This window comes from Penicillium argentinense, assembly GCF_028826775.1.
Source record: "Penicillium argentinense strain IBT 30761 chromosome Unknown utg000009l_segment0_segment0, whole genome shotgun sequence".
Lineage (NCBI taxonomy): Eukaryota > Fungi > Ascomycota > Eurotiomycetes > Eurotiales > Aspergillaceae > Penicillium > Penicillium argentinense.
This window is the reverse complement of record NW_026622668.1, coordinates 2,856,339-2,878,523: the sequence shown is the minus strand read 5'-3', so window position 1 is coordinate 2,878,523 and position 22,185 is coordinate 2,856,339. Positions and strand designations below refer to the sequence as shown.

General features: G+C 51.8%; 11 protein-coding genes across 11 annotated transcripts; 4 read left to right on the top strand and 7 right to left on the bottom strand.

The window, feature by feature from the left end:
• Window positions 1–613: 613 nt before the first annotated feature.
• On the bottom strand, window positions 614–2,229 carry N7532_008661 (uncharacterized protein; the record flags this gene model as incomplete). Its single annotated transcript, XM_056621153.1, has 4 exons — window positions 614–1,407; window positions 1,469–1,733; window positions 1,806–1,943; window positions 2,011–2,229. 4 exons carry the CDS (start codon window positions 2,227–2,229, stop codon window positions 614–616), a joined length of 1,416 nt encoding a protein of 471 aa, XP_056471959.1.
• A 511-nt stretch (window positions 2,230–2,740) lies between these two features.
• N7532_008660 (uncharacterized protein) lies at window positions 2,741–3,268 on the top strand (the record flags this gene model as incomplete). The annotated part of the gene is made up of 1 exon (XM_056621152.1): window positions 2,741–3,268. The coding sequence occupies one exon, from the start codon at window positions 2,741–2,743 to the stop codon at window positions 3,266–3,268; it is 528 nt and encodes a 175-aa protein (XP_056471958.1).
• A 28-nt stretch (window positions 3,269–3,296) lies between these two features.
• On the top strand, window positions 3,297–5,632 carry N7532_008659 (putative chromatin remodeling complex subunit (Rsc9); the record flags this gene model as incomplete). The annotated part of the gene is made up of 2 exons (XM_056621151.1): window positions 3,297–3,717; window positions 3,777–5,632. 2 exons carry the CDS (start codon window positions 3,297–3,299, stop codon window positions 5,630–5,632), a joined length of 2,277 nt encoding a protein of 758 aa, XP_056471957.1.
• Window positions 5,633–6,200: 568 nt separating this feature from the next.
• On the bottom strand, window positions 6,201–6,608 carry N7532_008658 (ACT domain-containing protein; the record flags this gene model as incomplete). Its single annotated transcript, XM_056621150.1, has 1 exon — window positions 6,201–6,608. The coding sequence occupies one exon, from the start codon at window positions 6,606–6,608 to the stop codon at window positions 6,201–6,203; it is 408 nt and encodes a 135-aa protein (XP_056471956.1).
• A 340-nt stretch (window positions 6,609–6,948) lies between these two features.
• On the bottom strand, window positions 6,949–8,673 carry N7532_008657 (carotenoid oxygenase family protein; the record flags this gene model as incomplete). The annotated part of the gene is made up of 2 exons (XM_056621149.1): window positions 6,949–8,547; window positions 8,605–8,673. 2 exons carry the CDS (start codon window positions 8,671–8,673, stop codon window positions 6,949–6,951), a joined length of 1,668 nt encoding a protein of 555 aa, XP_056471955.1.
• Window positions 8,674–8,868: 195 nt separating this feature from the next.
• N7532_008656 (uncharacterized protein) lies at window positions 8,869–9,384 on the bottom strand (the record flags this gene model as incomplete). Its single annotated transcript, XM_056621148.1, has 2 exons — window positions 8,869–9,111; window positions 9,199–9,384. The coding sequence occupies 2 exons, from the start codon at window positions 9,382–9,384 to the stop codon at window positions 8,869–8,871; spliced, it is 429 nt and encodes a 142-aa protein (XP_056471954.1).
• A 1,273-nt stretch (window positions 9,385–10,657) lies between these two features.
• On the bottom strand, window positions 10,658–12,179 carry N7532_008655 (uncharacterized protein; the record flags this gene model as incomplete). Its single annotated transcript, XM_056621147.1, has 2 exons — window positions 10,658–10,717; window positions 10,779–12,179. The coding sequence occupies 2 exons, from the start codon at window positions 12,177–12,179 to the stop codon at window positions 10,658–10,660; spliced, it is 1,461 nt and encodes a 486-aa protein (XP_056471953.1).
• A 1,471-nt stretch (window positions 12,180–13,650) lies between these two features.
• On the bottom strand, window positions 13,651–14,892 carry N7532_008654 (uncharacterized protein; the record flags this gene model as incomplete). Its single annotated transcript, XM_056621146.1, has 1 exon — window positions 13,651–14,892. One exon carries the CDS (start codon window positions 14,890–14,892, stop codon window positions 13,651–13,653), a length of 1,242 nt encoding a protein of 413 aa, XP_056471952.1.
• A 267-nt stretch (window positions 14,893–15,159) lies between these two features.
• N7532_008653 (uncharacterized protein) lies at window positions 15,160–16,917 on the top strand (the record flags this gene model as incomplete). The annotated part of the gene is made up of 1 exon (XM_056621145.1): window positions 15,160–16,917. The coding sequence occupies one exon, from the start codon at window positions 15,160–15,162 to the stop codon at window positions 16,915–16,917; it is 1,758 nt and encodes a 585-aa protein (XP_056471951.1).
• A 212-nt stretch (window positions 16,918–17,129) lies between these two features.
• On the top strand, window positions 17,130–19,190 carry N7532_008652 (geranylgeranyl pyrophosphate synthetase; the record flags this gene model as incomplete). Its single annotated transcript, XM_056621144.1, has 6 exons — window positions 17,130–17,331; window positions 17,776–17,907; window positions 18,116–18,270; window positions 18,356–18,755; window positions 18,864–19,124; window positions 19,186–19,190. The coding sequence occupies 6 exons, from the start codon at window positions 17,130–17,132 to the stop codon at window positions 19,188–19,190; spliced, it is 1,155 nt and encodes a 384-aa protein (XP_056471950.1).
• Window positions 19,191–19,510: 320 nt separating this feature from the next.
• On the bottom strand, window positions 19,511–21,839 carry N7532_008651 (putative C6 transcription factor; the record flags this gene model as incomplete). The annotated part of the gene is made up of 2 exons (XM_056621143.1): window positions 19,511–21,223; window positions 21,309–21,839. 2 exons carry the CDS (start codon window positions 21,837–21,839, stop codon window positions 19,511–19,513), a joined length of 2,244 nt encoding a protein of 747 aa, XP_056471949.1.
• Between the last annotated feature and the right edge of the window lie 346 nt (window positions 21,840–22,185).

Below are 22,185 nucleotides of genomic sequence, written 5' to 3'. Positions count from 1 at the left end.
CGTTCAACGTTTTCTCTGCCCATGTTCAAATTGGCCAGTGGTTTATTCTTCAATTTCTTGTTTCATGTCGTACGCGGAGTTTGGCCCATTCCAAGGTTGTAGGTAAGTATTTGTCGGATTCCCAGTGTCCTATTACATGCGTCTTCTAGTTTCAAAATATCCATTTCTACGTTTCTTAATACTACTTTTGCTCGCCCTGGCAGTTTGGGATCTGCCAAAAGATCAATGTGCTCGTCATATTTTGATATTATGTTTTCTCGCAGAAGGACTCAATGTCTAGCAACCTTTTTTTTTTTAACATGTGATATAGTCGCTACTCCATTCCAAATCGGAAAAAGAATCTCAATAAATTACTGTCATATGAAATATTTGGTAGCTCTATTCAACTAGAATAACACTATTGGAATCCAAGTTGTAAGATGTGCACTCTAATATAGGTCATCAGCACGATAAACTGATACACTGGCACGATGTGATATCAATCAACCGCACATAACTCTAATGACAAGTAAATATCGCCTGTGAGCCTTTCCGACTTTCGTAGAACCAATGGGTCCAAGTCGTTAGGATGAGTAGTAGTTGAAATAGTAGTTGATAAGCACCAAATGACGCACTATCTCTTGATCCCGAAAGCAAATCGTCTCCAAGTTGAGTCAACATCCTCACACAGAGCCATGAACTTGTCGTCCTCGATGAGTTCGCACATCCAGTTTTCGAGGAACGCAATACGCTCGTTGCTTGGAGCAGAGAGATACGCAGCGAGCTGATCTTCACAAGAGGGTGCACTTCTTTGTTCTGGCGATGGCGACCGTGGTACTTGAACATCATTTACGGTTTCGGAGCCACTTACCGCCGCCATTGTTGCATCTAGATGTTGAGGAGGTCGTTGATTTTCGTTGTTTTCCCGTTGAGACCAGATCTGCGTGCTCTCAGGCTCTTGTGACATATTAGGGATCTGATTTGATTCTGGGTAGGGTTGTGTCTGTGTGAGTGAGTGAGACGTCGCGTTCGACACGATAGAATCCTGGCGTTCGAGTACACCACGACTTGTTTGGTTTCCACGTCGAACATTTCTGGAGGGTTCGGATGTGGTACGTTGTCGTGCGGACTTTCCATTGGCGGAGGCCGTTCGTTGTCTTTTAGCCCCGGGCTTAGGGAATGGTAGGGATCTCTTTGGGGGCAACGCCTGGTCGAGCTCTTGGATATCATGGTATGCTGGAGTTGCAGCAGGTCTTAATTCTGGAGTCTCCGTTGTGATGCCCTTTTCAGGAACAACTGGGTTCGGCAATGTGGGTGGAGGTTGGACTTCTGGGATTCGAGATACGCACTGTGGTCGCGCTGGTGTCCGGCAAATATCCGAGGTAGCATTGGTAATCGTGCCGGTCGCTGGGTATGCAGATTGAGGTGCTATTTCTGTCAGCACGATGAACCACAAAAGTAGGTAGTAATCATTAAAGACGACACATACTGGTCATACCGCCCGACCAGTGTCTGGTCATTGGGTAGAAGGGAAATGCGGCATTGCTCTCAGGAGTCATCGCAGTGATTCCCTCATTCAAAAGTACAGTCGGCGCCTGTGATGACGATGCCCAAGATGAGGACGAGGGCGCTCTGCGTGGTGGCTGCATCGAAGATGTATTGCCTTCGGTTAGTGGGCAGTTGATCTCGCTCAGTACGGAAAGGGCCGTGTAATAGTCCCGCTCCATTAGGAATTTGACCTGAAATCGGCGGGTCTAGACGGGAAATAGAATTAACAGTTAGTGCATATATACGGCCGATTGACCTTCTCCCATTGGTATGCGTACCGATCCATTGAGCGGATATTTTACTGCGAGACAGGGTGACTTGACCACAACTGCAAAGGGCGGCTTCGGAAGTGATCCAGGCTGCGTCGATCCGGACTGAGGCTGAGAACGAACAAATCGTGCAACGTCAATTTGCTCCTGTAGATTGGCAGCAATAAGTATTGATCCGACATGGTTAACTGGTAATGAGTAGATTGAAACGTACCAGGATGGTGGAATCATTCTGAATAACTTTCATTATCAGAATGTAGGCTCTGTCGCCGCTGGAGAATTGTTCGAATACACAAGCAAGATCACCACAGCCATTGATGTGGCACCAGGCCAAGGGGCCGAGATGGGCTGCAGGCGTCGTGGTGTATGAGAACTTCGCCAGAGGGAGATGAGTCCCCACGGGGTGGGATTGTCGAAATGTAGACTGCGGCATGGATTCACGAGTACTGTTTCAAAATCCAATCGCAGTTATTGCTCCCGTCCTGGTGGTTTGATCGGTCCAACACAATGTCAACTTTCGAGGGCAGATCGGATGGTGGAAAATCGCCGGCCGGTCACGACCACTGCTTGGGTTCGCCATGACCCGTGACTTTCCATCTCCTCGCCGCGTGATTCATATATCAGCTTTACAGAAACCTCGAAAATCCCGTCCGGTGACAAGTATATAATTCTGAGAACTTTGTCACCAAACAAACAATTCTCCTAGTAGTATCGACAATTGCCGATGGTTGCTAACAAGCAATGAAGCATTACTTACTACTTGGAGCTATTGCCAGCGACTTCACAGCCGCCCCTCCCCCCCCACCACTGGTAGGGTGTGCTTGTATTAAAACACACGGCAGCTGCGAGGCCCTTGAATATAGACATCGAAGCTTTTTAACTACCCTATCCCTGGGTAGGTGCCTTGAAAAAAATTCATTGCAGTTGATATGTACATAGACAAAATGGATCCTGAGGTGTCAATCCAAAAATGGAATGGCGTGTCGGCCCTTCGGCCACGGAACAATAAATTCCCGGAAACGCGCCCTGGAGAAAGCGCGGACTTTTGGCTGATCAGCTCCGTTGATCGCAAAGCCCAGCTCCTCCAGCCCTCCAGGGCCCGCATACAAGGCATTGACGATTGTCCACCCCATCGCGTCCGTCGCTCCAAGCCATCCGGTCGTCAGGTCTGTCAACCTCTTTTTGATCTCGACCCTTCGCTCTCTCTCGCAGCCACTGCGCATCCTCAAAACCCTGGGCCTCGAACGCGCCCGAGCACTGCGCCTCGACTCGTGCGGACAAGGCTCCTAGGCTTGACGGGCAGAGCCTTTCGCTCTGGATTGCGCACAGCCTCCTACCAGCCGATTTTCAGAAAGTCGGTTTTCGCGAAGTTGCCCCTGCGATTTATCTTTGAACTGGCTCGAATCAACGGCCAACCTCAAGGAAGTGATTGCAGTGCAGTCTCGAACTGCAACTCTGACCAAGAGACGTGAAAAGTAGTCGCATTCTCACAGATTCAAAATGTCCGGTTCCACGCCCCAGCGTACATCCCTACGACGTAAGTTGAAAACCCCCTCCTCGTTCGCGATGCGGCTCCGCTCACACGCCCGAAAAGAGGGCTTGCGCCAGGCCCCAAAGGTCAACCAGCCATTCGTCCCTGACACAGGCCCATCTCGTCGCTCGCATCACCAAAACATTACATCGCCGCAACCCCAAGCATCCCCGCATATGCCCCTCAACCCCGCGGCCAATCCCCAAAGCGCGCATTTCTCAGTCGAGAGCTGGGAAGGAAAGGGCCAGGCACAGCTTCCCATGTCCGTGCGGGAGGTTGCGACTCCTGGGAACCGGCCTGGTCATTTTGCCAGCATGCGGAACAAGGGAACAAAGGCCGCCGATTTTTATGACCCGTACTTTCCTCTCCGGTACCTTGAAGTCCCACGAAGTGAGATTGCCCCTCCTAATTCTCCATTTGAGTGTTGTTATAAACTGACCATCTCTTAGCCGATCATATCTACAAGCGCGCGCACTATGGTCTCCAGTCTGGCATCTCGGATGAAGTGGATTTCGCATTGTATCATCTGGTCCAAATTTCTAACCAAAGGTGGGATAAGTTCAAGTTCGAGGGATTCCCACTGTTGGCCGAAACCCTCATGCAGAAGGCACTGGAGGTTACGCATCTCTGCACTGGTGTCAATTGGGAATTTGAATACGATCCGCAGAAACTATCCGATCGAGTCAATGTCTTGAACTCGTTGCATGGAACTCGAAACATCCTCGAAAAGATTCGACAGATCCCCACTATCTTGCCGACTGATACACTGGAAACATCGGAGTTCAATCACCGTCTCCGGAATGTCAAGGAGGCCACTTTGGTTTTGCGCAATATGGTACTGCTTGCAGAGAACGCGTTCTATGTTTCTCGGTATGCCAGTGGTCTGCTGCGCGACTTCTTGGTTGTTCTTCTGAACCTGCCCAACCAGCCTCGGTTCAATGAAATCAAGAACGACGCGCTGGATATTGCCGAAGAAGTGACAAAGTTCTTGAGGACCAATTCTCAGGATCCTCTGTGGACTTCATTGGTCAGTTTTCTGGATTCGCCAGATCGTGCCCACATTATTCGATCTCTCTGGGCCTTGACTCACTTCTCCACCGAAGTGGAAGATGGCGATGTCAGCCGAGCTATTGACAGCATGTCCAAACCCGTGCTGCAACAAATGTATTACCACACTCTTCTGGATCTCGATCGGGATATCTTGAGCGGTGCACTGGATTTCTGGTACCAGTATACCCTCAGCCCTGATAACATTGAAACCTTAATGGACGTCATCAACTTCCCGATCGTCTTCATTCCGCGCATGATTGCCCTTCTCACATACGAGGCTAGGGCTTCCAAGTTGGAGACCGTCTTGCAAGAAGAGAAGGTTGCACCACCACCTTCGGACATTCCCCGAGTTCCCCACGAGCTTCTGGAGAAATTGATGGAGCTTCCCGAGCCCAAGCGAAGCTCACAATGGCTTTGCTGCTGCTTTGTCGAAGACCCGGAGTGTGAAATTACCCAGATTGCTCTGTGGCAGGCATACCAGAGCCGGTTCGCCAACCCTCAGATGCCTGGCAGCGGTGTTCTTCCCGCAGCCGATTTCATCAAGAACGTTAGTCAAACCTTCACAAATGCCCAAGCACAGGTCATCAATGGCCCCGGTAGTGCCACCAAATTCATCATCAAGGGAATTCGGCCGTTAGAGACCGCCTACACCTTTGATGGCTTCCCTTACCTGTACTGCAAGTGGGCAGATAACTCGCAGCCCTCCCAGATGTGCCAGCGTGCGTTCGTCTCTCCCACTGATCTCCGAAGCCACATTTTCGCCGATCACATGAAGCTCGAGCCTACCGACACACCGGGCAAGTTCAACACTGAGCCTGCCGAGAATCCTATCCATGCATGCCAATGGGACACCTGCACGCGATTCCGCGTGTCTGGGCCAAGCGCCAACACCGCTCTCGTTGCCGGCCACATCATTTCTCACCTGCCTGAGGAACGACCTGCCGATGCAGCACCCCCGAGCACCAAGCGCCCTGTTCTGCAAGAACGAATTGTCCGCAAGTGGTTCTACATGGATACTCCCGTCAACGAGAAGGGTGAGCCCATCGGCGTGGCTTACAAAGCGGCCCTGGTCCTGCGCAATATCGCCCGCGGCCTCCCCAAACGCGAAGCCACCAAGTATGGCAACATGTCTTGGAAGAAGGCCTGCTTCGTGAGCCAGCGCGCCAAGATTATGGAGGTCTGGGACCGCAACCGCGCTCTGCGCACGCAACTGACCGAGTTGATCATGATCATGGAAAAAGAAGTCGACTACTAGAAGTAACGATTTCCACTCATGCCTCATCCCCTTTTTTCTTGACGTTTTGTTTCGCTTCCAGCACAGTTTTGCGTCTTTGTACCACTAATACCCGACTTTTCCCAATTGCTCCTGTCAGGGGCCATGTCACCGGACCTACAAAGTGTCCCGGTGATAAATTTTATGTCTTTCACCGATTGTCAATGGCCGAAATGATAGGCCAAGGATAGTTTCTACGCAAAAAGTCTAGGAGTTATTCCCACGGGGTCTGGGGGCCGGCGATCTTCCATTTTAATTTCTGTCTTCTGGCGTCTGGTTTGAGGAAGATAGAAATCTGACCCCTCCCCCCACCATCTTTTTCTGCATTTGATCCTTTGCCTCGTGCTGGATATGCTTCTCGGTGTTTGGTTTTCCTTCTGATTTATGCCTCAACGATGATGTGTACCATAGGGATGGAGTAGGGGGCAGAGATACTGGTTCCATAGAGACCCGGCAAATTAGTTCGATTTATTTCATTAACTCGTATCGAACACTATAGTCGTAAATGTACAATCTTGCATTATGGTAATGCTTCACTTCCACTGGAACTTCATTTCGAAAAGTCCCGCAAAGCAGACATGGCATCCTCAGCTCGGTCTGCAGGGACATAAATATGATCATGGAAGTACCCACTCACAACATTCGTACTGATTTTGAAACTCTTGAGGTGATTCGTAATGGCAGCGATCAGCCCGACGGCCTCAAGGCTGGAATGGATCCTCAGCGAGATCTTCTTGCAGGGGAAGGTGACTTCTTCGAAGCCGTGCGATTTTGCCAATGGCTCTGCCGTCACGATGGTGAGGCCCTCTTCTTCCTGGGCGATGAATTGCGGCTGGAGTCTGTCCAGGGGTAGGGATGTGAGAGGTTGCTTGGTGGTGATGAAGACGTAGACCGTTGGGTCCAGAGTGGGCTCCATGCTTGCCAGGAGACGGTTGAGGTCTGTTTCGCCGGTTGTCATTGTGGATTCTTGCTGGGCTGATTTTTGCTAGGGAAGTTGATGAATGATAGACTAGGATTTTGTAGGTGAAGGAGGTCGTAGGGTATGATTCCGAAATGCGTCGGGTGGTGGGGCGTCGGGAACACGCCGATGTCAAACCAAGGGCGCACTAAGATCCTTCGAGGACTCGCGGTGGAGCATGATTTCCGCTCTAAACGACTAGTCTCTACTGTATGAAACTCGTGCGAGTGTCGAGAGCAACGAAGCAGGCTAGATTCCGACAGCGATAAGCGAATTACGTTTTTCGATTTTGAAATTCCACGGTAAACGCTAGAAGCATGGAACAAGCATCGCGAGACATCTAGTAATCACCAGTAGGCAGACCCTGAATAGGAACATGCTGTCCATGAAAACCAAATCCAATTGCCCCATTTACGTGCGCCCGACCCAGTTCTTTCAAATTCCGAGCATCGAGGCAGAGTAGATAACTTGTTCCTCGCATGCCATCAAGGACCACGCTCAGAAGAACACCGTCGTCTTCACTCGTGCCATCCGGGTTAGCGACGAAGATCGGCTCACCGGGTGAATGGCCATGGCATGCCCACAGTTGAGACTCTTGTTTGTCACAGTCGAATTTCATGATGCCGTCTGTCAGCGTCGCTTCTCCGCGGAAGGTAGTCGAGTAGATATATCGATGTCTCTTGGTGCCCAAGTTGGGGTTCATTGTCGGCAATTCAGGAGATAGCTCTTTGCACGCGGACCACTCCACGCTTGCTTTCTGAATCTCAGAAGTTGGTGTTGGTGGCAAGGCTGGGAGACGGAAGCGTGTGATGGTGGAGAGGAGGTGGTCTTTCCTGTTTGCAATGGATTCTTTGGCACTTGGAAGTGACGATTTCATGTACTCGTAGTAGAGGAGATCGATGAAGTCTGAGGTATCCATTCTCACGAGATCGGCCACAATGTCGATTTTTGACGGTTCCTCGGGGGATGGCTCTTGCCAGGCATTGATCGTGTGGAAGCAGAAGAAGGCCGGCCCTTCATACGTGGCGACTAGTCCTTGACCATGCTTGCGGTCAATCACATACCATGTTGCTGGCTTTGAGGGATCGGTCGGAAGAATCGACTCCCTGAAAAATCCATCGGCAAGCTTCAGCGGGTTAATGTGAGAGTTCCAAACACAAAGCAGAACATAGTCCTCGGTAATCAGCAGAGAGTGCAAATAGGCCGGGTTTCCTGAGAAGGTAGCGAGGATGCTCGTTTTGCCGGTGGTGGCAGAGACCGTATAGACACGATATGTCGAAGCCGCTCCAACCTCGAGGTTGAAATTAAATACATCGCCCGTCACCGGATCAGAGCGCGGATGAGAAGCCGTCAATGGTCCCACCAACTCCGGATGAAGCTGCGTCTGCGTCGCCAAACCAATCGGCTCCAGAGTCTCTGGGTCCAACCTCTTAAACTCATTGTAATCGGTCTTCGCATACAAATTTCGAATCCCCTTGGACCCGGTCCATCGATCCGCAGACTCTTCGGCTCGGTGATCAAAGCCCGGCATATTGACTGAGAGCGTCACGCCGACATTGGTAGTGGATGGTCCCTTGGAAGGCACGAATTCGCTCTGTGCCTTGTTGAACAAGGCCTTGCATGGGTCGCGTCTCTGGCCGAAAGACATCATGTTCAGGGATCCGGTCTTCCGGATATACTCTATGCGCTTGTCTGTTGAGAAGCGAGAGTTGTAGAGAATTCGAAGAGGTGAGTCGAAAGCGTCTGGTGCTATGATTTGAAAGCGGTGCGTCTGGCTGAAGCCATCGAACCAGTGGGACAGCTTGAAGACGTGACCCTGTTCCGTTTCCACTTGGCTTTTGCCCGGGCCCGTCCGATATAATGTGCCAGCTGCATAGTTTGGGATGTGGCCAGTCATCTCCAGCTCGATAGGATTTGGTTGCTCGTACTCCGGGTCGAACTACATATTTCGTCCGCGATTAGAGGTCGTTCGTTGATGCTGCGAGTGAAAACGTACGCCTTTTTCGTTGGGCCAGTTATTCCAGTGTTCGATGGCATCTTTTGAGCCACTTGCCATGGCGGTCATTGATTCTGTCACTGTGGTAGCCATGTTGGGGATCTCTTCAGGCTATGTGATTGATGTGCTGATAATCCCAGTTCGCAGCCAAACAGAAGGTAATTTTTATAATGAATTGAAGCTGCATCTTGAAAATAACGGAGATGTGTTCCGTTTATATAGATGGGGCAGCCTGGCTGGTCGTCATGTGTTGGGCCAGTGTTGTTACGGGCGTAGCGAGGCCTCGTTTGTCGGCGGCGCTGTTTGGTCGAGCGGGGGAATGGCGACGGACCCGAGCGGATCGTCGACTCCACTCTGCATCTCGCGGTACTTCTTCAGGCCAACTGGATTCCCCAACCAAGCGCAGCTCGTCTCTTGACGCGCAGGCCGCTGATTACGAGGCCACCCGGTTCCCAAGCGCGAGGCTCGTGGGAGGTACCCCCGTCGCGAAAACCCCGTTCGCAAAAGCTGCTCGCCTTAGCCTTAGACGATCCGATCCTCGATTCTGGGCGAATCACCGGGCTGGGATTTGGGCTGGGATTTGCAATCACGGACCTCGCAAACTGTCGGCTCGCCTGTCTTTTCTCGATACGGATTAGGAGGCCGGAATGAACGTTTCACCGCACGAGGAGCCCGGGGAGAAACAGTGGCAGTGCGACCATTGTCCGGCGGTCTTTGGGCGGCTGGATCATCTGAAACGCCATGCCTTGACTCGTAGGTGGATGCATGATCGCTGTGCATACTCTGCGAAGAGGCTAAATTGAAATTCACCATCTAGACACGGCGGAGCGAAGCCACGTCTGTCATTTTTGTGGCGCTTTGTTTAGTCGCGGGTATGATCAACAGACAGCTTGACTGATCACGATAACCACCCCGTTCAATTCTGCACATTCCTAACAATTTTCCCTCAAGAGACGTGCTCCGACGACACTGGAAATCGTGCAAGGTCCGCCAAGAGACCGACGAGATGATTCCCGAAGGCCAGCGTGGCGGCAGACACAAACGCGCCTGTGATAGCTGTGCAATTATCAGAAAGGCCTGCAACGGCGAACTTCCCTGTGTGGAGTGTAGTCATCGCGGGCGACCATGCACTTATCAACGGCTTCATGGTGATAATACCCTTGTTTCGAGTGGCCAAGCTGACACTTTCAAGAATCAGAAAACTGAGGGAAACTGCGAACCTGAATATACTGCCGGCGAGGACTCTTCAGATCCTGGACCAGTCTGGGACCTGGGCCTTCAGAACTTCTACCCAACAAGAGAAGCGTCGAGGATAGTATATTCTCGGAATCGATACGGGACTTGAGCGTATTTACCTGCTTTGACAAGTCACGGTATTGGAGAATAATGCTCACCGTACGCAAGAACCTTATTCCTTGCCCAGCCATCTACACTATCGCATTTCGAGGAATTTTTTCTTGGGAGTTGATACAGCAATACCCTTTCTGCCTCAGAACACACCCCCACCCTGACCTTTCAGGTATCTGCTAGTTCTTCAGTTTGGGTGTCCTCGCTATGCGAGTCGAAAAATGAAATTTCTGCTATATGGGGAGTATTATGCCCGATCTCATTCGTTTTGCATAGCGCATTGCTTTATAGAATAGCTATCCACACAACTGATCACGTTGGTGACCAGGTAGGTAACCAGATAGGTGACTGAGCAATGAACCTAGCGGTTATCAAGACCATACTCGAGGGGGCATACGACGTCGAAATTGGCACCATATTTGATCAAGGTTCTAGTTCTGTATTATCTGAGCGAAGGCATGACGGGGTGGTGGTCTGAGACAAAGGGGGCGTGGAAGCACTAATCTCCGATTTCTTGAAATGTCTATTGTTTTATATTTTTCTATCATGATTTGGTCTAATAGAACAGGAATACCATGATCGTCACTCGTAAGTGTCGATTTGTGTAGCCATGTTCATACGCTTCATGCCCAAAAATTACGGGCCGCTCATCATACATCCAACACGCTTGAAAATAGAATCACAAAGCGATCTAGTCTTAAATCATTTACTCCGGAGAGCCGCAGGTGAAAACGCCATGCACGGTGCCAGCAGCGTACTTGTTGATCTGGAAGAGACATAATTAGCGACATCCAAAAGGCCAGCCAGCAAGGCAGGTGAATACATACAATATCATCGATACTGGAGTAGGTTCCTCCAACCAAGATGACAATACCAATCAGGAACACCATCAGGTTGACTACACCCAGGAAAATGTTCTTGGGCTCGAGCCAGCTGCCCTGTTTCAAGAGCAGAGCCCACATCATCGGAGGGAAGTAGAAGGTGAACCCAGAGATGAACAGCGAGGACGAGATGGAAAGCAGATCGTTGAAGAAGGGAATCACTTCGGCAATGATGAATGCAATGATGGTACCGGCGGTGATAACAGCCAACCAGGTCAACCAGCCGGTCTTGGTGTTGATGAACCGGATGGGCGAGTTGGCAAATATGCGACCGTGAACAAGACGGCCAAACACAACAGTGTTGATAGAACCGCTAATGAAGATAACGGGCAATGCAATACCGAATGCAACACGGCTGAGCAGGCTGCCAGCCGACAGAAGAGCAGGACTATCCACATCCGAGCCAACAAAGGCGTAGATCAGGGCACCAGTCAGGGTGTAAATGACGATTTCAATAATACCCAGAGCCCAAATGGACTTGACGTAGTCGCGAGGCGTGTGCATTTCATCCATGAAGGAAAATTGGCACAGGGCGAAACTGTACGCAAAAACAATGTTGGTCACAGAAACGAAAGCCTCAGAGAATGTCAGATCGGCCTTGGGCCAGGCGGACCAGTCCACGGCCGCAAGCCCGCCAGGGGCTTTGGTCGAATCCACACCAGTAGCAATAATGGTGATACCGATAGCCAAAATAATCGAGGCGAAATCGATATAGCCCAGGACTGCCATCTCGGTGAAACTAGGCGGCACGGCGAGCAAAAGCAGAATAATCGCCGAGACAACACCGAAAATCACAGAGCAGATCTCGCTGCCAGTGATATTGCGGAAGGCAATAGTTCCAGTCAAGCAGTGCGATCCTGTCAGGAACAGCAATTGAATGCCCAGCATGACATTCACCAGCTCAAACCCGAACCGCGGGCATCCCAGACGCGCTCCCATCAATCGACCTGCATCCGAATAGTGGGCTACCTCGGGAAACGCCAGCTTGACCTTGCCAATAATGTAACTGGTGTAGATGGCAATCAAACCAAGACCAATGGTCAAAATCACACCTGCCACCATACCGAGGGTGGCAAAGGTGGAGGGAATCGACAAACTTCCCAGCGCAATGGCCTCGACAATGAGGACGACCGTGAGACGCTTCCATCCCAGACGGCTGAACTTCTGGATACCACTCTCGTAGATGTGGCGGTCCGCCTCGTTCATATACCCGACCTTGATATCGCGCTCACCAAAGTCCTCGTTAGGCTGCATCTTCTCCTCATCGTGGGTGTTGTCTTCGTTCGGGGCCGGCGTGAGGTTCTCGACCGGGGCCCGGTGGCCGTGCGAGATCTCATCGTAGTCCATGATGGCGAGGCAAGAGGAGAGAGGAAGGGAGGTAGGAAACGTGAGGGCCAAGCTCCGTGAGCAGAAAGTTTTGACGCAGGCACGCAACGGTTATAAACGGGCACCTCGGAGGTTCTCCGCCCAGAAAAATTTCTATACGGTGATTGAACCCTATTTGGAATCCACCCGCGACGATCGTATGACAACTCGACGAGATATATGGGAATCGTGTCTGGGGGAAGCCGATCTCGTGCAAACCGCAGGCGGGGGAGATGCAGGTCAAGTAGTGCCTTGGGTATGGGGAACACGAGGCTAATTGAACCATGCGAAATCCCCGGGGTTTTTATGTAAAAGAAATTGCCGCTGCGATCAGAAAAGTGGGCGATGACCGCATCGGGCAGTTGAAATCTCGAAGCCCTAAATTCGGGCCCCCGTCGGCTCCACCGGGTTAGTAAGGAGGCTGCCCCGAGTGATCAGTCGGCGAAACGTAATCCTCCCGCTTGCCACGTCCAACCGCTCTCGGCCCGTTCGTGCCACACTGGGCCAGATGCCTTGCGCTTTGCGGAGTCCCCTCTTGCCACTTGGGGAGTCTGTGGGGTTGGGCGATCGCCTCCCCCATCCCTTGATTCGTTATTCCGACCGAAATTTCCTTGGGGTACGACCTGGACAGTGCAGGCGTGCAGCCCATACTTCCTGCATGCTTCGAACATACTTCGTTCGGCCCGAGGGTGGCCGCGAGGCTTAACCGGGACCTCGACAGAAGGTATATGAGAGGTCAACACACTCGACAGCCAACCTGGAGACGACCCATCTGGAGATGCGATTCCGGAGTTTCTTCGCACCATCGTCCTTTCTCGTGACTAAGAAGGATCCGTTGGGCGCCAACCACCCGCATTGGACCTCCCCCGCGAGTTTTGAAGGGGTAATAGAAACACAATTGACTTCCCATTATGGAGCCCACCTCCATACTGACCCTCCGGAACCTCCTCCAGAGGCCGCCAGCCCCCCTTTTCTTTTATTACAAGTTTCCCCGCGTGAAGCCATCCAATGTCGGGGTAGCTTACTTCCATTAGGTGGTTGACCGATTATGTGAAAGTGATAGACTGGTCTGGGAATAAAGTTTGAACTTGAAGTTAAAGTGCGCTTCTAGAAACGATGCCGCTCGGGATTCAAGCACTCGGCACTACACTCGACCTACATCCACTGGTGAATGTCTCTACCACAGCCGGGCACTGGGGAAATGGTCTGGATTCGGTAAAGATGGTCTGGATTCATTCCCACCTAAATACTAAAATACTCCATACCGTAGATATAGATCTTCATTTGCCAGTATCGCCGTTCCCTCCTCCGACCCCAACCTAATGTGAGGAGACATGGGGAAGCGCGATTTTCTCTCTCCAGATCTCCCCCACTCTGGAGTATCCTGGTCGTGGTCGGTTCTGCCAAGACGAAAACATTGCATCAAGATGACAAACCAGTGCGAACTAATTGCTCAAGCCGCCGCCGTAGGCGTGGTCTTCTCCAATTTCTCCGAGTATCGGTAGAGATCAACAAACGATGTCAGCCACTTTTCTTCCTTTTCGTCACAAGGCTCGAGGGCACGAGTGTCCGTTTGTCGCATGAATGCAAAAGATGGCGCGACTCTATGAACGGCGAAATACGGAGTATCGGTTGGATCGTCGCCTCCCTCAGACCAAGGTGTGTTTTTCGTTCGGAATACGTCACCCTTGTCGTTGGTCACTGGTGGCCTGACTGTTCTCGTCTTGTTGGTAGGAAAAGTAGCATAGTCCGTGAGATAATGGGGCAGTCCTTCGATCACTATGTCGACCTGGTGCTTGATGGACGGTGGGTGCGAGGTCTCTTGACTTTGCTCGTCGTTGCCAGCCATTCGGCTCTCCGTGCTCGGGGTGAGCCCATGTTTCTCCAGATTGCGAAGCAGTTCTGCCAATGCCGCATCAAATGGAATCACGGGGAAGAAGTCGTAGCGAAAGTGCTCATTCGGTGTGAAAGCCTGGTAATCACTATTCTTGATCTTATCGGCTGTCACTCGCATTCGAGACACAACGTGTGCAATGTTCGCCCTTCGTTTCTGCTCCGGGTCCAACGTGCGCTTCAGGATATCCGGGTTCTCCTCTAACAAAGACGCGGCAAAATGAAGCTGGTCGGAGGATTGCTGGAACATTCTGTTCTTCGCATGTTGAATGATCGCGATACATCGCTCCAGCTCTTCCACCGATTGACACTCGTGGGGTTTAGGCACGCCATCTGGGTAAACCGAACGGTCGACATAGCGATCCAGTGGAGTCGTCATGAGCTGCCGGAACAGAAACGCCTTCATTGGGCTTTTCAAATCTCTGAACATGTCATCGGCTCTCCAATGAACTATGGCATCAAATGACATCGACCGGGCGTTGACCGCTAGAGGACCTCCATTGGGTCGGAAGCGGGTTCCACGAGACCAAAAGAGCTCTCCACTGGATCGAGCGAAGAAGCCTGACTGCGCGTACAAACTGAGCCAGGATGTGACGAGATTTTTCGTCTGTAAGAATGTATTATCGTCTTCTCCCAACATGACCCGGTATTGGGGATGCGACCTCACGGCCGCAACGACGCGGGGGTCGTCGTGCCAGAGCAGCTTGAGGACATCGTAGACGATCAGATCACTGATGATTTCATGCGCCAGCTCGACCGGCAGCTGCCCCAAGCTCGTGACGATTTTGTGAAACGTAGGCATCGCTCCCTCTAAGCCACCTACAACACTCCAGGCGAGAAAGCAGATTCGACCTTCAAGTTGCATGCGGGCGGCAGAGCCTCAAATACTAACCAGTCGCCCCGCCCCCACTTGTTTGAGGCGACCGCTGCTTTGAGTCACTTCCGATGCAAATAAGAGCGCTAGTGCGAAGGTAGCCCTTCGCTGAGGCGATATCGAAATTGGTTGTTGACCTCTGCCAGGATATCGACAGTGTCGTTTCTTCTTCCCGAATTTCTCCCAGCCACCATTATGGAGGAACTTCCTGCGTTTCTTCCGAATGCGCAGTTTGAGATCAAGCATGCAGCAGCTCTCGCCGACCAGCTCAAATTAGATCAAACCAGATGCAGAGAAAATCTCGTGCCTAGCCGACTGGTGCTGGTTTTACCAAAACGAAAATCCGCCTCGTCGCTGTTTGATGCCATCGCCTGGCATGTCACACCGCACGAAGAGGTTCCTCGGGCACTGCGACAGGCAAGATGTGAAGGAATTATCGAAAGCATCACATCTTACTGGACTGGGCTGGATATCCGGTCTGGAGCTGATTGCGATGATAGCAGACTTCCCCTGGGGGCAGCCCATGTACCGAAGACCCACGAGCTGGAAGCGACTCTCAAAGTGCTGCGGTATCTTGAGGCGAGGGCGTCGGTGTCCAGTATTACGCAGGGCAGCTCTTTCAGTGACGTGGTCGGTGCAGTGGAATCGCACCTGCAGATGGACAACATCATGCGCAATACTTTCCACGAAGAAGCCGAAGCGCGCAGGAAACTGAGCACTGGCAGAAAGCCGTCCAAACCCCGATGCTACATGTGCCGTCGGCTGCTCTCCAGCACAGGCACTCATAATCTGTATTCTTCGCTGTGCGTTGATTGTGGAGACTTCAACCTGAGCTCATCCAATATGTCGCAGCCATCTAATCTGTGCCTCAATGGCAAAATCGCGCTCGTCACCGGTGGCCGAATCAATCTGGGGTATCAAACAGCTTTGAGATTGCTTCGATGTGGAGCACATGTTATTGTCTCTTCGCGCTACCCGGCCGATGCAGCGAGTCGGTATGCACTGGAACGCGATTTCACAAAATGGGATTCAAGGCTCAAAATCGTCGGCGCCGATTTTCGGACGGCCAAAGACGCATTTCGCCTCGTTCGTGTCGTCAAGGAACTCGTACGCTTTTGGTGTAAAGAGATGGGCCCAGGGAGACAGGAATCCCTGGATATCTTGATCAACAATGCTGCGCAGACCTTGACAGATCCCGTGAGAGCGGAGGCCGCGGCGATATCTCGCGAGGAGCTGCTGAAAGACCACCCCCGTACGAAAGCGCTGATAGCCGGGCAGCTGGAAAACAGATACCTGCCCATGATACGAGGAGGAATGCATGCATCCTGGATCCCAAGCATCGAAAATAGTTCCAACAACCTACAGGTCGAGAATGGCACCAACAAGCCAGAAAACAAAGCTATAACCCGAAAGGGCTTCCATACGGACAATGATAACGACTCGAGGAAATCTTCCTGGGTCCAGACCCTCAACCAAATCCCTTACGAAGACCTCATCAGCGCACACTCTGTCAACGCATTCGTCCCTCTGATATTATGTCGGGAGCTGCTACCCTGCATGGGTTCATATAGCCCGCCTTTATTAAGAGAACGACCACGGGGCTACATTGTCAACGTCTCATCGCGGGAGGGCATCTTCGAGGACGTCTCTGATTCGCGCAGTAAGGCCGGCCACCATGTACATACAAATATGTCAAAGGCTGCCATCAACATGATTACCGAGACCGAGGCGGGCGTCGCGTGGGAGTCGCGCCATGTTGCGATGAACTCCGTCGACCCCGGATACATGAGTGCGGCCCCGGAATGTCAGCCTCAGGGTGGATGTCCTATTGGATTCGAGGATGGGGCTGCTCGATTGTTATGGCCCATTGTTGTGGGAGAGAAGGAGGGCCGAGTCATTTCGGGCAGGTTCCTCAAGCACTTTGAGGAGGGTGCTGCAATCATCCGTCGATGATTCTCCATCATGGTGGGGATTATTTGGTGTTTTCCCCCCCCGGGTTTATAAAAATATAGATTCATCGCCTCGTCCAACATCGTTTCATTAGCGCACATTACCATTAAATACATCTTAGATCATGTGATAAAGAAGGCAGCATCTTTGATGTTTAAAAGTATTCGATTTCTCGTGAGATCGCCGGGTTTGATCGATTCTCGCCAAACCTTTAGATGGAGTTGATGGTGTCTCTCACACCGGCCTGTGGAAAACATGAGCTATTGCTTGTTATCAATCTTGGATCCGCCACCTACAGTGAGGCAATAGGTTTGGCAATTGACATCGTCACCACATTTCTTGAAGCAGTGTTCCATCTTCTCCACGCTATGCCCAGTATCTTCGAAGAGCGCGATGACGCAGGTCGCGCTCAGGAGCGTGAGGATCGCAGTGAAACGCATTTCGATTCCGGGTAGATGGCTAATTTGAGGAGAGTGAGAGCAATTGCAAAATGCAAAATGCAACTAATTAGGTCCGTGAGGTTGTAGATGGCAATGGGTGTGGAGACGTCGACACGGATGGCAAAGCCGTGGAAGGTGGAAGCAGGCTTCCGGCCGTGTCATATAGACGCGCTGGACAAGGAGCTGTTTATCGCTATGTCGGTCCATTCCCGATTCAGTACCTCCCTTGACACATTCTGCTCGCTTGGAATGCTCCAGCAAGTACATTGAACAGCCGTCTGCCTCTGTCATAGACAAACACGGCACGATATGCACAGAGAAGAGATACTCTACTCGCATTGTATACTAAGTAAATTCAGCGGAGGCTTAGCTTGAATCTGAAACAAACAATATGAGCGGCTGCGGTGGTTCACTTGTTTAGGCGGCCGTCGCTCTCATTCCTTCTTGATCCCCCTTGCTGACCAGCCGGAACTCCAGTCCCAATACCATCCTCACGGTATCCAGCAGCCCCATTACTCCCTCAAAGGGTGCGACATTGCGCCATCCTTCGCCGGTGCGATAAATCACCAAGGCTGCTAGAAGTCTGCCGGGCACTGAAGCGATCATCATCGGGATGTTATCCTGATAGGATGTGATCGTGTAGAACGACGCTAAGGACAGGGATGTAAGGCTAGTTGGGAGTGAGCATCGGTTCTTCAGCAGTAGTTCTGCTTCCATACATACATGGTCGCCTGAATAGTCACATTGCTGATTCCCGGAAGTCCCAACGAATAGTAACCGTACGGCCCTGCTGAAAGAGCGCGGCCTTCTGTACGTCTCGCAAATTGCCGTCCGTCACCCCGAAAGCCCACTGGAACCGCTTTTCCGCGCGCTATGGATCGAGAAGCCCTCCTTCAATATCAAATCGGTCAACGTCGTTAGCGATCGGGACAACATTCGCAAACTCCTTGCATTTCTCGACCCCAAGATGAAGATGTTCAACAGACTCACCTTGTCGGAAGCTGCTCGCGTTCACCATCGATGTGGAGGTTGTTGGTCAGACTTCGCTTCTCAGCGGCGTGGAGGAGCATAACGCCGTGGTATCGGTGCCAGGTGCGCCAGATCAGGCCGCAGACTATGGAAACGAGTCCAAGAAGACCGCCACCACCCAGAAAATCAAAGATAGTACTGGCCACCGACGCATTGTGTCGTACCGGCCTGGCGACCTGAACATCTTTGTCCGCAACGTCTATGATGATTATGTGGAGGATTCCGATACTGATGGCCACACGAGCACTATGGGATCTCTGTCTCTTGGTCCGGATACCAAAACCATTGGCCAGACCGTTCCATCCAAGTTGGCCATCAAGAAAGAAGGCAACGTCGTCCCCTCGAAGAAATCATGGAATCAAGTCCTGCTCGGTCTGAGTCAAGGGAGGTCTTAGACTTCCATACATCGGGCCTTTCCTCGGGATTTCGCCGATACCTAACCTCGTGCGTGCCTTTCATGACCACAGGAGGTTCGAACAGCCTGCGTGGAGGCCGGTTCCTCGATGATCACGGAATGGGAGCGCACCCACCAACCTGACATCAAGCGATTGATCACGCGCCTCAAGATAAGTATGAGCATGACCAAGGATCAAGGTGGTACCTCGACCCTGACATCTGATCGTGACGAGGGCAGCCTGGTGATCACCAAGGCCACTGGAAAAAAAATTGCTTCTAGACGATCTCTACTCGAAGTGGGATGTGCCGGCCCTGCTCGTGCTGCAGGGAAGGACCCTGAGGAAGGTGAGAGCAAAGCATTGCTCAAAAGAAGACTATTTCACTGTTTGATACTAACTACCAATAGCCTAAGTCCATGTCGGGGCTTATCCTACCTCGAGTGGGGAGGATACTCGGGTCAATCTGAAATTCGATAGCACTCAAGACGAGATTCAAGTTTTTCACGGTATTTCTTGCATGTCGTTGTAATACAACACAAATATAGTGTAGAAGGTGATTTCGTCGGGGAAGCAAGAACCAAGCAGAAAGTGAACAAATTGTGAGCAATGAATGGGGAGCATCTCTCATTACTATCATTACAAGGGTCCCACCATAATCCCATGGAAGCACGATCACGAATGCATAGCCACCTCTCAGTTTCCATCCAAGAGGGAAGAAATCTAGCATCAAGATCACCGCGACAAAAACATAGTATCAACGCTATCATATACATCTCCAATGAAATTCTCATAATTCGTCCAAGCAAGATTATCCCCGGAACCCTGCAGCCCGGTCCCAGTCAAATCCATCGAATCCCATACATTCGGCCAAGGCTCAAGCATCACATTTGGCGGCATGCTTGCTCCCGCATCTAGCTGGCCAGTAACAAGAGATGGTTCTAACCCTAGCGGATAAGACGCAGCAGGAGGAGTGGGCATTTCTTCGGGAACCGATCGGAGAGGTGGAGGCGGCATGACGCGCAGGGGTATTTGACGGATTGCTGCTTCGTTAGGTGAGGTGCTGCCGAGCATTTCGCGTTTATGGGCTCGGGCTTGAGTCATGAGCTTCTCTAGTGGCTTCCAGAGCATCCCGTGTTGGGAGTCGGCGATTGTGAGGCTGGAGCGATGGTAGACTTGCTCGATGACAGGCCAATGTTTTGCCATTGCTTGAGGGTCTTTACAGACACACAGCTCGGCTAATGCGACTGCTAACCCGTGCCAGGGAACCCATAAGGACCCGAACCACATCCATTGTGCGGTGTTTGGGTCGCTATAGGATTCTTGGACCTTGGCGAGGTTATCCACTGCTAGACTGAGGAGGACGTCGCCTTGTACTGTTGGTGGGGTGAAGTTGCGGCTTCGGGAGATTGGTCGAAGACAACCCAATTGGAGCCAGCCATATATGGTTGCTGCCGTTCGCTTGGTGTAGAGTTGGAATGCTGACATTTCAGGTCGGCACCCGCTCAGCAGTTTGGTGACGTTGCGCTGGAAGTCGAGGAGGACTTGTTGACGCAAGCTCATTTCCTTGACAGCCAACTCGATGAAATCCGCGTAGGCGATCATTCTTGCTACAGATTGCGCGGCGGCAACGATCAAAGTAAGGGTGAGGTCGGTGAATGTGCCCTCGGGAGGCTCTTGTATCGGAACCTGCATGTCGAACCAAATATCCTCGTCATTGATATTAGACGGCGGGTGCGAGTCTAGCCAGGCAGACTGCATCATTGGTTCCGAGGCTCGATCCAGCGAGGCCGAGAAATCTAAAAGTCCAATGCACTGCCAACAACGCCGACGCATTTCCTGTTCGAACGGGTTGACTTCGAATGGGGGATCGCGCATATGCAAACAAAGCGCCTGGCCGACACGAAGAGCCATCGCTGACATGGTCCAGACACGCCGGCTCTGGTCTTGGCAGCGGGCCGCAAGAAGTGACAATACATACGCTTGCAGTACTGTCAACTCGTTGGTAGTAACAAAATCTGCCTTCTGCAGGGCGGCTTCTGTTTCGGCTTGGAGACTAGTTGACGCTGTCTTCTTATCCAAGCCAAACAACAATTGACATTGCGCGTCGTCGATCGTTACTACAGCCGCATAGTAGACGGCGTAGGATAAGGTAACAGGAGCCTGGTGATCTGGCTCATAGTCCAGATACCGCTGATCATCTCGTAGATATGCCCTTAACGAGGGGCGGTGCAGGAGTTTGAAGACAGGATCCACATTACGGAGATAAATCTCACATAAGCTTCGGCGGGCTTGAGGGGTAATGCTGATGCCCCTGTATGACTGGGGTGAATTGGAGGCGCTTTCGGAGCTTTCGGAGCCAATGATGGATGTTCCAAAGTCAGACGGGCGTCTAATTTCATCTTCGATCTCCAGACGATCATCCAGCACATTTCGAAGCTCTGATGTCTATGCAAAGCGTTAGTAGGAGTGCAAGGAATTGTTGCGGCTCTCAATGCGGACACAAAAGGAAGCATGGCTAAAATATACATACCTGTTGCATGATGTCTTCCCAGAAAGAGCTACCCAAATAAGAAGCTGATGGCCGAGGCCGATGCGAGAGCGCCATCGTTGGACCGGTATTAGCTTGAGAGTTTTGATCACGCCATTTCTCGACATCAGCCATCCTGGTCTCGAAGGTGTGCTCGGTTTTGAGCTCGGCTTCCATTCCAGCGCCTAGACTCGGCCCTGCGGACGGCGCCGCCTCCACAGCTGCGCCTGCATCGCGCTCGGCGGCCACGCGTCGGAGAAGCTGTTCGAGCTTGGCTACTCGGTCCGCCAGTTCTTTATCGGAGCTGGCAGCGCGCTCGGGCGGCTTTCTTGTCCGACCCCGCGGGAGACGAGCTCTTTCCACGGGGACACACACGAAGCCAAGCCGAACGCAGCTGGTACAGGGGCTGAGCTTGTCGCATTTCACCTTGCGCTGGCGACAGGCTTCGCAGCTCAGCCGGACTCGTGGAGCAGAGGATCGAGAGTGGGATGTTGTGCGTTCACGCCGGACCGTGGGGTCTGCCTGGTCCTCCATCCTGGCATATTCACTGGAGGATAGTGGGAGTCGGAATGGTGCTGGCGATCATACACTGGTGCAGAGGGAGACCAAGAAGCGACGATGCAATGCGCGTACGAGTCAGGGTGAGCTGTTCCACTGTTCGCGACGAGAAGAATTGGAGAGCTTTGGACTCCGCAGGCGCGTTTCTTGGCGGGGGCCCCACGAGCCTATTGGGTCCGTCCGCACGGTTCAGCTTAGTACATTAGTACCTACTACATACTAAATACTCAAATGTTTGCTGATAGCTAGTACTCTGAATATCTTGTACTTAGCATGATTACGATAGAGAGTCATAATGACTAGAAGTGATTGCATTGATGAA